Raw genomic sequence first — 14,583 nt, 5'->3', positions numbered from 1 at the left:
AGCCCCTCTACAGGACTACAGTATCAGCTCCAACCCAGCCCCTCTACAGGACTACAGTATCAGCTCCCACCCAGCCCCTCTACAGGACTACAGTATCAGCTCCCACCCAGCCCCTCTACAGGACTACAGTATCAGCTCCCACCCAGCCCCTCTACAGGACTACAGTATCAGCCCCCACCCAGCCCCTCTACAGGACTACAGACTCAGACCCCACCCAGCCCCTCTACAGGACTACAGACTTGGTGCCCCACCCAGCCCCTCTACAGGACTACAGTATCAGCCCCCACCCAGCCCCTCTACAGGACTACAGACTCAGACCCCACCCAGCCCCTCTACAGGACTACAGACTTGGTGCCCCACCCAGCCCCTCTACAGGACTACAGTATCAGCCCCCACCCAGCCCCTCTACAGGACTACAGACTCAGCCCCCACCCAGCCCCTCTACAGGACTACAGACTTGGTGCCCCACCCAGCCCCTCTACAGGACTACAGACTCAGCCCCCACCCAGCCCCTCTACAGGACTACAGACTTGGTGCCCCACCCAGCCCCTCTACAGGACTACAGACTTGGTGCCCCACCCAGCCCCTCTACAGGACTACAGACTCAGCCCCCACCCAGCCTCTCTACAGGACTACAGACTTGGTGCCCCACCCAGCACCTCTACATGACTACAGTATCAGCCCCCACCCAGCCCCTCTACAGGACTACAGTATCAGCCCCCACCCAGTCCCTCTACAGGACTACAGACTTGGTGCCCCACCCAGCCCCTCTACAGGACTACAGACCTGGTGCTCCAGTCAGCCCCTCTACAGGACTACAGACTCAGCCCCCACCCAGCCCCTCTACAGGACTACAGACTTGGTGCCCCACCCAGCCCCTCTACAGGACTACAGACTTGGTGCCCCACCCAGCCCCTCTACAGGACTACAGACTTGGTGCCCCACCCATCCCCTCTACAGGACTACAGACTTGGTGCCCCACCAGCCCCTCTACAGGACTACAGACTTAGTGCCCCACCCAGCCCCTCTACAGGACTACAGACTTGGTGCCCCACCCAGCCCCTCTACAGGACTACAGACTCAGCCCCCACCCAGCCCATCTACAGGACTACAGACTTGGTGCCCCACCCAGCCCCTCTACAGGACTACAGACTTGGTGCCCCACCCAGCCCCTCTACAGGACTACAGACTCAGCCCCCACCCAGCCCCTCTACAGGACTACAGACTCAGCCCCCACCCAGCCCATCTACAGGACTACAGACTTGGTGCCCCACCCAGCCCCTCTACAGGACTACAGACTTGGTGCCCCAGTCAGTGGTCAGATCAATAACAACTCCAAGAAACGTGTCATAATCAACTTGTTTGTGTTCTATTTTAGAACTAACTTTTACACATCATCTAAAAAAAGGCAGCAATTTATTGGGCACAAACTGAACTATCTCTGGATGTTTTGATTAGTTATAATGACGTATTTCATTCCAGAAGAGTTCCAATCTGAACCTCTGCAGAACTATGGCAGGACTCATGACTAGGGCTAGGAGTTTGCCTGGTCAGGTCACATGGTCAGGTCATGAAAGCCTCGTGGCACTAGACGATACCTGAGTGTTTCCACAACAGCAGTAGGTCTGGTGTGAAGAGAAGACAAGAAGGGAAGGAAAGAGGGGAAACCCATCATGAACTGGGTCAACTGACTTTCCTGGAGACACTCCAGATATTATGTTTATACAGAAATCTGTCCATCTTTTCCACATTTCTCTGCTAGACACAAACCCTTCCTCTCCTTTCTCTCTCCCTTTCTCTCTCTCTCTCCCCTCTCCCTTTCTCTCTCCCTCTCCCATTCTCTCTCCCTCTCCTTTCCTCTCTCCTTCTCCTTTCCTCTCTCCCTCTCCCTTTCCTCTCTCCCTCTCCCTTTCTCTCTCCCTCTCCCATTCTCTCTCCCTCTCCTTTCCTCTCTCCCTCTCATTTCCTCACTCCCTCTCCCTTTCTCTCTCCCTCTCCCATTCTCTCTCCCTCTCCTTTCCTCTCTCCCTCTCATTTCCTCTCTCCCTCTCCCTTTCTCTCTCCCTTTCCTCTCTCCCTCTCCTTTCTTCGCTCCCTCTCCTTTCCTCTCTCCCTCTCCCTTTCTCTCTCCCTCTCCCATTCTCTCTCCCTCTCCCATTCTCTCTCCCTCTCCCATTCTCTCTCCCTCTCCCATTCTCTCTCCCTCTCCTTTCCTCTCTCCCTCTCCCTTTCCTCTCTCCCTCTCCCTTTCCTCTCTCCCTCTCCCTTTCCTCTTTCCCTCTCCTTTCCTCTCTCCCTCTCCCTTTCTCTCTCCCTCTCCCTTTCTCTCTCCCTCTCCTTTCCTCTCTCCCTCTCCTTTCCTCTCTCCCTCTCCCTTTCTCTCTCCCTCTCCTTTCCTCTCTCCCTCTCCCTTTCTCTCTCTCTCTTTGTCTCACTCTCCCTTTGACTCACTCTCCCTTTCTTTCTCTCTCTCTCTCTGACCATACAACCATGTCAAACTATGGATATAAACTTAATGACCTATCGTGCCTGTATGTATGTATGTATGTATGTATGTATGTATGTATGTATGTATGTATGTATGTATGTATGTATGTATGTATGTATGTATGTATGTATGTATGTATGTATGTACACTATATATACAAAAGTATGTGGAAACCTATTTCAGCCACACCCATTGCTGACAGGTGTATACATCTCCATAGATAAACATTGGCCTTACTGAATAGCTCAGTGACTTTCAACGTGGCACCATCATAGGATGCCACTTTTCCAAAAAGTCAGTTTGACACATTTCTGTGAAGAGGTTTCCACGGACGAGCAGCAGCACACAAGCCTAAGATCACCATGCGTAATGCCAAGCGTCGGCTGGAGAGGTGTAAAGCTTGCCACCATTGGACTCTGGAGCAGTGGAAACGTGTTCTCTGGAGTGATGAATCACGCTTCACCCTCTGGCAGTCCGACGGATAAATCTGGGTTTGGTGGATGCCAGGAGAACCGCACCTGCCCGAATGCATAGTGCCAACTGTTGAGGAAGGCCATTTTCTGTTTCAGCATGACAAATGTTTTTTGTTTTTTTAACCTTTATTTAACTAGGCAAGTCAGTTAAGAACAAATTATTATTATTTTATTTTCAATGACAGCCTAGGAACAGTGGGTTAACTGTCTTGTTCAGGGGCAGAACGACAGACCTTCACCTTGTCAGCTCAGGGACTCGATCCTGCAACCTTTCGGTCACTAGTCCAACGCTCCAACCACTAAACTACCTGCCCCCATGCACAAAGCGAGGTCCATACAGAAATGGATTGTCAAGATCGGTGTGGAAGAACTTGACTGGCCTGCACAGAGCCCTGACCTCAACTCCATCAAGCATCTTTGGGATGAATTGGAACGCCGACTGCGAGACAGGCCATAATAACCCAACAGCCGTGCCTGACCACACTAATGCTCTTGTGGCTGAATGGAAGCAAGTCCCTGCAGCAATGTTCCAACATCTAGTGGAAAACCTTCCCAGAAGAGTGGAGACTGTTATAGCAGCAAAGGGGGACAAAACTCCATATTAATGGGCATGATTTTGGAAGCAGTATGTACAGTATGTATGTGTGTACGTGTGTACATGTTTGAGTGTGTGTGTGTGTGTGTGTGTGTGCATGTGTACGTGTGTACGTGTTTGAGTGTGTGTGTGTGTGTGTGCATGTGTTCCTCAGCTGGTTGAGTTCTAAGCCCAGTATCAGGGTGGGACAGTCTCTAGGGACAGACACACACACACACAGAACACACACACACAAACAGAATACACACACACATTGTACCCTGTGTCAGCTCTATATGAGCAGGGGAAGGACCAAATCATTTCAGATAAACAGAGAGCTTCTCCCCAGAACCAAATCTATCCTGTCAGTTATCAGTAACCCTGAAGGAAAGTAGCAGAGGCAAGGGGGCCATTTCAGAGTTAAGACGCAGCCCATCTGTGTGTGAGGAGGACAGCAATTAGTGTTCTGCTGTTAAACTAAATATTATCTTTACAAGGTCACTGCTACGACCTCCAGGGGTCACACCATCGCTAGAGACAGAGACCTACGTACGTCTTGCATCTCCTCTTGTGTGTGTGTGTGTGTGTGTGTGTGTGTGTGTGCGCACGTGTGTGTGTGTGTATATGTGTGCATGCAATCGTGTGTGTGTGTATGTGTGTGCGCGTGTGTGACTACGTGTGCGTGTGGGCATTTTTCTGTGTGTGTGCACATGTGCGCGTGTGTGTATACAGAATGTGTGCGTGTTATAATGTGTGTGCACGTGTGTGTGTGTATGTGTGTGTGTGTGTGTGTGTATGTGTGCGTGCCAGCGTATGTGTGTGTGTGTGTGTGTGTGTGTGTGTGTGTGTGTGTGTGTGTGTGTGTGTGTGTGTGTGTGTGTATGTTTATGTGTGTGTATACAGTATGTGTGCGTGTTATAATGTGTGTGCACGTGTGTGTGTATGTGTGTGTGTGTGTGTGTGTGTGTGTGTGTGTGTGTGTGTGTGTGTGTGTGTGTGTGTGTGTGTGTATGTGTGCGTGTATGCAGAATGTGTGCGCGTTATAATGTGTGTGCACGTGTGTGTATGTGTGTGTGTGTGTGTATGTGTGCGTGCAAGCATGTGTGTGTGCGCATGTTTTCTAAGGAGTTACTTTTGTGTCATTAATATTAAGAAAAGCTTCTGAAATTGAGAACAAAATTCTTAGTATTGCAAACAATAATAATTATATTGAAAGCAAAACATAAATCCAAAAGTATCATTTTTAAATGCGCACACAAATGAATTGTAAATGAATGCAATAGTTTTAAATGAACCATTTTCAATAAAAAGTTGATTGTGATCAAATGCCTTCCTCTTTGCCTACAATTATTTTTATGCCGTTTCAAGTTTGGCACATTCATTCCAACAGCATACCACCCGGTACCCACTGCTGGTTTTCCTCTGGAGCTGAGCAGGGTTGGTCCTAGTTGGTCCCTGGATGGGAGACCAGATGTTACTGGATGTGGGGTTGGAGGCCAGTAGGGGCACCCTTCCCTCTAGTCTTTCTCTGTGTCATTAACAATCCCACCTATCATAACATGAAGTGGAGCTATTACTCCAAAACCGGTTGACCAATAAGGATGCATCAACTATGCTACCCTCTAAACCCTGCCTACATGGAATGTATTTATATAGAGGCTCTCTGCTTACTGAACTACTTTCTGTTTTTTATGTCTTGCTTTCAATAGCATTATCTTTATTTGCAATACTGGCCCAATAGTAACTCCATAGTTTTTTACCAGAGTTCAGAGCACACCAGGACGCTGGTGGGGGCAACCAACAGTAAACATCCAATAGGCCTGGACATTTTCCAGACCTCAGTTTTTCAGCAGATGTGGAAAATAACCGTAATTTAGGAACACAAGCGTGACAGGCGCAGCGTTCAACAACAAACCATGTTCTGGCCAATAAAACAGACTGTTGTGTGTGAAGCAAACATGTCACGCTATCAACACTGTCAGCTGTCCTCATTCTGAAGTAAGAAAATGTCAGTTCTGACAGACAGACAGACAGACAGACAGACAGACAGACAGACAGACAGACAGACAGACAGACAGACAGACAGACAGACAGACAGGTATAAATGACAACTGTGATCCTACCTCTCTCACACTGTGCCCCCGTGAAGCCGTAGGTACAAACACAGCGGTTAGGAGCCACACACCGTCCTCCATTCTGACAACCTGTCTCACACACCGCTGCATGGGAGAGAGAAAGACAGAAATACACCAGGGATCTCAGGTTAGGATCCCATCTATAGGGTTTATACAGTGTTTATACAGGTGGTTGTATATTGATTGTATAGTGGTTGTATATTGATTGTATAGTGGTTGTGTGTATATAGTGGTTGTGTAATAGTTGTGTATTGGTTGTATAGTGTGTATATAGTGGTTGTGTGTATATAGTGGTTGTGTAGAGGTTGTGTAATAGTTGTGTATTGGTTGTATAGTGTGTATATAGTGGTTGTGTGTATATAGTGGTTGTGTAGAGGTTGTGTAATAGTTGTGTATTGGTTGTATAGTGTGTATATAGTGGTTGTGTGTATATAGTGGTTGTGTAGAGGTTGTGTAATAGTTGTGTATTGGTTGTATAGTGTGTATATAGTGGTTGTGTGTATATAGTGGTTGTGTAGAGGTTGTGTAATAGTTGTGTATTGGTTGTATAGTGTGTATATAGTGGTTGTGTGTATATAGTGGTTGTGTAGAGGTTGTGTAATAGTTGTGTATTGGTTGTATAGTGTGTATATAGTGGTTGTGTGTATATAGTGGTTGTGTAGAGGTTGTGTAATAGTTGTGTATTGGTTGTATAGTGTGTATATAGTGGTTGTGTGTATATAGTGGTTGTGTAGAGGTTGTGTAATAGTTGTGCATTGGTTGTATAGTGTGTATATAGTGGTTGTGTGTATATAGCAGTTCTTACGTTGACCACAGTGGTTTCCCACGTATCCTTTCTGACACTGGCAGTGGTCATCAGCACAGCTCCCACCATTCATACAGCGGATGTTACAGTTTTGGACTGGTGGGGGTTGGGAGAGAGAGAGAGAGGAAGGAAGATACGCGAGAAGAGAGAGAGAGAGGATGGAGAGAAGGGGGGAGACAGAGAGAGAGAGAGAGAGAGAGAGAGAGAGAGAGGAAGGAAGATAGTATACAAAACCCATACACCCACACCACACCCACACCAGACCCACACACACACACACACACACACACACACACACACACACACACACACACACACACACACACACACACACACACACACACACACCAGGTTAAGCTAACAACACAAACACACAGATAGGGCTACACTTTCAGTACAAACGCACCAAAATTCCCTCCGAATTGTGTTTATCATAAATCCCATTCAGATATAATATTCGCTCAAATTGATTGTGTGAAAACAGATGAGCACACGGCCCAACACTGCTCTGAGCTGCTCTACTCAACGCTGCAACAAGGATTAGTAGATGTTGACTATGGAATTCTTCCAACACACACACACCCATTCTGCCCTGAGACTGAACAATCAGCTTTCACAGTTCAGCTGCTATTCAAGGGAGAGCGGCACGGCAAAACAGATCAATTCTTCATGAGCTCTGTGCTGTACGGTGGGTTGTTTTGGAGAGTTATGTTAAGTTTTGGTGGAGTGTCGTTGCATATTTTACATTCTGTGCAGCTAGTCTTTTCAGTAAGGCAAGAAACAGGAGAACACTTTTTGAAACAGAGTGAAACAGGGAGGTACTATCAAAGTATTTTGCTACGGTGTGCCCTACTGAACACCACCCTGCTCCCAGCACACACACTCTAACACGACCAGGAGGGAGAACCCTGAGACAGGATATGACATCATCCAACAGTCATGGTAGAAACCACAAAACAATCTGGACTGTAGCAATCACTGCCAAAACAACAGCCTCCCTCCTCCCTCCATCCCTCCTTCCCGCCCACCCTCCCTCCTAGTCCATCAGCTCTAACAGCCCAGCCCTGCAGCTCTCAGCTCTCTAACTCTGGAACTCTGAATCTCAGTTCTCCAGAGAAGGAAACAGAACAGATTTCTACGTCTGAGTTCTCTGTTTCACACCTCTCAACACCAGACATTGTTTATGCTGCCCTGCGGGAAAAATGTTGCAGACTTCAGTGATGTGTAACAGTGGGTCTCTTTTTTAAATCCACAGAGGAGAGTTAGAGGGAAGCAGAGGGATGGGGTGTGGTGGACCTAGAAACATTTCTCATACATGGATCTAGAATATCTATTATCTGTTTCATATGTTGAAGTCCTTGTTAGTAAAGGCAGTGAAAGGCTTTTGAAATGGAAGAATGGATACCAGGCTAAAGTAAGGTGGTGATAGACTACAGTCAGATGTGGGCTGGGGTGTGGTGGGCCTGGGGATAAGGCTGTTCCTTCCAGAACACAGTTCACATCTATCTGGCTCAGACAGGGAAACTAAGGGCTGGATTCATTCAGTAGATCAGCGTTATAGCCGCTTTTGCGGAGACCGCATTCACAGTAAATGCTCTATATGTCATCTCAATCAAAAATGACCTTCACATTTCAACCACGCTACAACGCAGATGTTCGGCGCTACAGACTGAATCCAGTCCCTGTAAAGCAGTGTTCTATCTGAATGTGTAGAGATACGGTTGATAGACACTGTTGTACATCATTCTAGATTATTGTTCTGCTCTGTTGTACATCATTCTAGATTATTGTTCTGCTCTGTTGTACATCATTCTAGATTATTGTTCTGCTCTGTTGTACATCATTCTAGATTATTGTTCTGCTCTGTTGTACATCATTCTAGATTATTCTTCTGCTCTGTTGTACATCATTCTAGATTATTGTTCTGCTCTGTTGTACATCATTCTAGATTATTGTTCTGCTCTGTTGTACATCATTCTAGATTATTCTTCTGCTCAGTTGTACATCATTCTAGATTATTCTTCTGCTCTGTTGTACATCATTCTAGATTATTGTTCTGCTCTGTTGTACATCATTCTAGATTATTGTTCTGCTCTGTTGTACATCATTCTAGATTATTGTTCTGCTCTGTTGTACATCATTCTAGATTATTGTTCTGCTCTGTTGTACATCATTCTAGATTATTGTTCTGCTCTGTTGTACATCATTCTAGATTATTGTTCTGCTCTGTTGTACATCATTCTAGATTATTGTTCTGCTCTGTTGTACATCATTCTAGATTATTCTTCTGCTCTGTTGTACATCATTCTAGATTATTCTTCTGCTCTGTTGTACATCATTCTAGATTATTCTTCTGCTCTGTTGTACATCATTCTAGATTATTCTTCTGCTCTGTTGTACATCATTCTAGATTATTGTTCTGCTCTGTTGTACATCATTCTAGATTATTGTTCTGCTCTGTTGTACATCATTCTAGATTATTGTTCTGCTCTGTTGTACATCATTCTAGATTATTGTTCTGCTCTGTTGTACATCATTCTAGATTATTCTTCTGCTCTGCTGTTGGTCTGACAGTACCTGACATGGATCCACAAGAAGGAGCGATGGACCCAGTGGGACAGGTACACATGTTGGGTCTGGAGCAGAACCCGTCTCCACACGAGCTCCGACAGATGGCTGCAGAGGACCAGAGAGACCACACATGTCAGTACAACACACACACCTCCTAACCACACACAGTCTGCATGGATCTAGAAACCCAGTCATCTGAGTTGATTATGAGGAGTATATTACAGAGATTCTCCTGATCTTACAGGAGAGCACATTCAAATGTTATGCCCATAAGGCCTAGAGTTTGTACAGGTCAGGTTACCTGGTTAGGAAAAACTCTGGTCCCTCTAGTCTACAATAGAAGGGTCTCTATTGGCTGTCACTAGCTTCTCCCCCTTCAGTCTCTCACTGTATAGTTGAACATCCCAGCTAACCAGAAGAGAGACCTCATCAGGAGCTTTCATTTGAAACATAAAACTCCTGTTGGCCAGTTATGTGTGTTCTGTTGCTCAGCCCTCATCATGGCTGGGCTGGGTTTAGTACTGTAATACTGGTGCCCATCTGGTAGGACTACTGCGCTGCTATCTTCTACCCAGTATTCACTACTTTTGGGTGGACATACAGTACAGACTTAACGACTGTATTCAGGAAGGCAGCCTGGAGCTGGTACACCCACCCCCTATCCCTCCTGCTACCATAGCAACCCCCCCCCCCCCCCCTCCCCCCAGCCCCCAGCCCAGTCAGGTAGAGGGAGGCAGGAAGCATGGGGAGAGTGACCCTGTGTCCCAAGACTCCACTGCTAAACAACGTCATTAGAGGAAGGAAGGCAGGCAGGCAGGCAGGCAGGCAGGCAGGCAGGCAGGCAGGCAGGCAGGCAGGCAGGCAGGCAGGCAGGCAGGCAGGCAGGCAGGCAGGCAGGCAGGCAGGCGGCGGCGGCGGCTGCAATCACAATCCCAATCAAACAGTCCTGTGTAACCCACCACCCTGCTACAGGCTTCCTGAACCCAACTCTGATACAAGTTCCCTGCTTTCCTGAGAGAGGAGAGAGAGAGAGAGAGAGAGAGAGAGAGAGAGAGATGCCTGCTACTCTGGCCAGGGCAAAACAACATCTCAGAGAGTAGACCCATTCAGACTCAGGAGACAAACTGACATCACCTTTCATTTGACTGATGTATCACTTCACTGTTTCACTTCTCTGATCTGAACAGTTCAGGCTCACTTTAACCCTGGCTTAATAGCATATCATGTTGGTCCCACGCACATACTCTATAGTAAGTAGCCTACGGACTGGGGTCATTGGTAGCTTGAGGGTTAAACACCTTCAGTAGGTTTTGATTTCCAGTCTCATCAGTGTATGACCGGATAGCTAAGTATTAATGAGTTAGTTATCTCAGAGCCACACTGTGTCTGGCTAAGCTAATTGGACAAACAGCGCTAGCTGCCCACAGAGAGAGCTGGACCGCCTCCCTACTGCGCCACAGGACATTGTGGGCCAGAACCACAGCGTTCTGGAACAGGACCGGGTTCGGGCCCGCCCACCAGCCTGGCTCAGACACAAACACACTAACCTCATAGTGTTACAAGCACTCATCATACTATACTCAACAATACACAGTACACCCTGCCTTACCTACACAGATATATTACTATGAGACAGTCAGTACACCCTACCTTACCTACACAGACATATTACTATGAGACAGACAGTACACCCTACCTTACCTACACAGACATATTACTATGAGACAGACAGTACACCCTGCTTTACCTACACAGACATATTACTATGAGACAGTCAGTACACCCTACCTTACCTACACAGACATATTACTATGAGACAGTCAGTACACCCTGCCTTAAGTACACAGACATATTACTATGAGACAGTCAGTACACCCTACCTTACCTACACAGACATATTACTATGAGACAGTCAGTACACCCTGCCTTACCTACACAGACATATTGTCACGTCCTGGCCAGTATAAAGGTTAATTAGTATTGTAGTTTGGTCAGGACGTGGCAGAGGGTATTTGTTTTATGTGGTTCAGGGTGGTGTGTTTTGTAAAAAGGGTGTTTGATTTAGTAATTCCGGGTTTTGGTTTATGTTTAGGTATTTCTATGTGGAGTCTAGTGAGTGTATGTCTATGTTTGATTAATTGGGGTTGGGACTCTCAGTTGAAGGCAGGTGTTGTCTATCTGCCTTTGATTGAGAGTCCCATACATTAGGGTGTGTTTGTGTGTGTGATTTGTGGGTGATTGTTCTGTGTTAGCCTTGTGCCTTGCAGACTGTCAGTGAAACGTTCGTTTTCTTGTTTGTTGTTTTTGTATTCGTTTTGAAGTGAATAAATGTTCAAAATGAACAATCACATACCTGCTGCGTATTGGTCTACCTTTTCCGACGATGATTTCGTTATATCGTCAGAAGACGAAGAAATCCCTGACACATATTACTATGAGACAGTCAGTACACCCTACCTTACCTAAACAGACATATTACTATGAGACATACAGTACACCCTAGCCTTACCTACAGAGGTATATTACTATAAGACATACAGTACACCCTACCCTACCTACAGAGGTATATTACTATAAGACATACTGTACACCCTACCCTACCTATAGAGGTATATTACTATGAGACATACAGTACACCCTACCCTACCTATAGAGGTATATTACTATAAGACATACAGTACACCCTACCCTACCTACAGAGGTATATTACTATGAGACATACAGTACACCCTACCTTACCTACAGAGGTATATTACTATAAGACATACTGTACACAACGCCTTACCTATAGAGGTATATTACTATAAGACATACAGTACACCCTTCCTTACCTACAGAGGTATATTACTATAAGACATACAGTACACCCTACCTTACCTACAGAGGTATATTACTATAAGACATACTGTACACAACGCCTTACCTACAGAGGTATATTAAAATAAGACATACAGTACACCCTGCCTTACCTACAGAGGTATATTACTATAAGACATACAGTACACCCTGCCTTACCTACAGAGGTATATTACTATAAGACATACAGTACACCCTGCCTTACCTACAGAGGTATATTACTATAAGACATACAGTACACCCTGCCTTACCTACAGAGGTATATTACTATAAGACATACAGTACACCCTACCCTACCTATAGAGGTATATTACTATAAGACATACAGTACACCCTGCCTTACCTACAGAGGTATATTACTATAAGACATACAGTACACCCTACCCTACCTATAGAGGTCTATTACTCTAAGACATACAGTACACCCCGCCTTACCTACAGAGGTGTATTACTATAAGACATGCACAATATGTTAGGCTTCCCAAGAACACATTTGCCCACAAACATTAACTACAAACAGCACAGAACAAATTGTAATATACAGTACCATTGGGTTTAGAAAACCATGGTGTGTAGATAAGAGACAGTAGATAGAAAACAGACAGAGAGAGACTCACGGACGATGCACTGGTTGCCCCCGGTCAGAGTCTTCCATCCTGGACAGCAGTAGGCGTTGAAACGAGAGCCACACACATTGGGCCTGCGGAAGAGGAGAGACAGAAACACAGAATCACTGGTTAAACACATTCTGGAGCCCACACACACACCTCATTCTACAACCATGGTCCTGCCTGGCGACCCCCTGCCTTCAGTGCACATTTTTGTTCCAACCCAGCACTAACACAACTGGTTTAATCAAAGCTTGAAGATGTAGTGGATTAGTGGATCTCAATGATACAGTATATAGCCATGGGATCAATGTTATTGTGAACAAGGCAACAGTAAACATCTCATCCCCGACGAAAATCAGGTCAGTGCTGTCTGAGATATCACGTGACAAACTGACGAACGTACGGAGACAGATACACAGTCCCCTTCCCGATTTCAGAGTTTGGCTGTTGTGTAATAGGAAGAAAGGTTTCACACAGCATAGCAGACTTTCAGACTGTGCCTGTTGCAACCACAGACTGTTTAGTACATCATGGGTTGCAACACGCCGTGCCTGGGCTACACCTGGTGACTGTAATGCCAGCGGGGAAACAGCACAACACAGTGGCCTGGACGCTGAACTGCAGCACCTGATCCTTCACTGTGAGAGTTTATAGAGGGTTCTGATTCATTAACTCACAATAAACACACTTCAAACAACCATAGCTAGTGAGCCCTGGAGATTAGGCATTTATCTATCTATGCCAGTATCAGCTGTCTACAGTCATGATATACACACACACACACACACACACACACACACACACACACACACACACACACACACACACACACACACACACACACACACACACACACACACACACGACATGCACACACACACCACCTCTCAAGCAGTGACCCACTGTGTACAGCTGCTGAGGTGCTTTAAAAAGCAGGGTGTGGTGTTTAGGACTAGAGAAAATATTAAACTGCTTCTCTCTCTCCATCCCTCCCTCCTTCTCTCTCCCCTCTCTCTCTCCATCCCTCCCTCCTTCTCTCTCCCCTCTCTCTCTCCATCCCTCCCTCCTTCTCTCTCCCCTCCCCCTCTTTCTCTCTCTTTCTCTCTCTATCCCTCCCTCTCTCACCCCTCTCTCTCTCTCCCCTCCCTCTCTCTCTCTCTCTCCCTCTCTCTCTCTCCCTCCCTCCCTCCCCTCCCTCTCTCCCTCTCTCTCTCTCCCTCCCTCCCTCCCCTCCCTCTCTCTCTCTCTCTCTCTCTCTCTATCTCTCCCCCTCCCTCTATCCCTCCCCCTCTCCCTCTATCTCTCCCCCACTCTCTCGCTCTCTCTCTCTCCCTCTCTTTTCTGTCTCTCAGTCCAGCAGGCATTCCGACAGCCCCACACCGCCAATGGGCTTCTTTGTTTGGATATAATTTATTGTTGCAGCCGACAGGAATGTGATATTCTTGCCAGTATTTAATTACTAAACTTTCATCCTAACTTCCCATCACAGAGAATCCCACCTGTTGGGGTCCAGCGACAGGATTCTCAACAAATTAACAAAAGGAAAATGTTAAACTCTCCTGTGACCTTGTCTTCAGTAATGACCACTGACTAGTAGACCACAGCAGTAGGCCTATAGTTAATGACCTGACTAGTAGACCACAGCAGTAGGCCTATAGTTAATGACCTGACTAGTAGACCACAGCAGTAGGCCTATAGTTAATGACCTGACTAGTAGACCACAGCAGTAGGCCTATAGTTAATGACCTGACTAGTAGACCACAGCAGTAGGCCTATAGTTAATGACCTGACTAGTAGACCACAGCAGTAGGCCTACAGAGGTAGTAATGACCTGACTAGTAGACCACAGCAGTAGGCCTACAGAGTTAGTAATGACCTGACTAACAGACCACAGCAGTAGGCCTACAGTTAATGACCTGACTAGTAGACCACAGCAGTAGGCCTACAGAGGTAGTAATGACCTGACTAGTAGACCACAGCAGTAGGCCTACAGAGGTAGTAATGACCTGACTAGTAGACCACAGCAGTAGGCCTACAGAGTTAGTAATGACCTGACTAACAGACCACAGC

The 14,583-nt window shown here is 46.3% G+C and overlaps 1 protein-coding gene across 3 annotated transcripts in view; it reads right to left on the bottom strand.

Annotated features, from left to right (window-relative positions):
• Positions 1 to 14,583, bottom strand: part of LOC106595265 (fibrillin-1) — a 169,136-nt gene that overhangs the window by 152,781 nt on the left and 1,772 nt on the right. For all 3 annotated transcript variants that reach the window (XM_082957870.1, XM_082957869.1, XM_082957868.1), the window contains exons 3-6: positions 12,520 to 12,602; positions 9,053 to 9,151; positions 6,476 to 6,571; positions 5,659 to 5,754 (exon numbers count right to left, since the gene is read on the bottom strand). In XM_082957870.1, coding sequence (XP_082813996.1) covers positions 5,659 to 5,754; positions 6,476 to 6,571; positions 9,053 to 9,151; positions 12,520 to 12,602 — 374 coding nt within the window. The remainder of the gene's footprint in view (positions 1 to 5,658; positions 5,755 to 6,475; positions 6,572 to 9,052; positions 9,152 to 12,519; positions 12,603 to 14,583) is intronic.

This window comes from Salmo salar, chromosome 11 (assembly GCF_965601325.2).
Source record: "Salmo salar chromosome 11, fSalSal1, whole genome shotgun sequence".
NCBI lineage: Eukaryota > Metazoa > Chordata > Actinopteri > Salmoniformes > Salmonidae > Salmo > Salmo salar.
The sequence above is the reverse complement of the archived record's forward strand: the minus strand, read 5'-3'. Positions and strand labels throughout refer to the sequence as shown.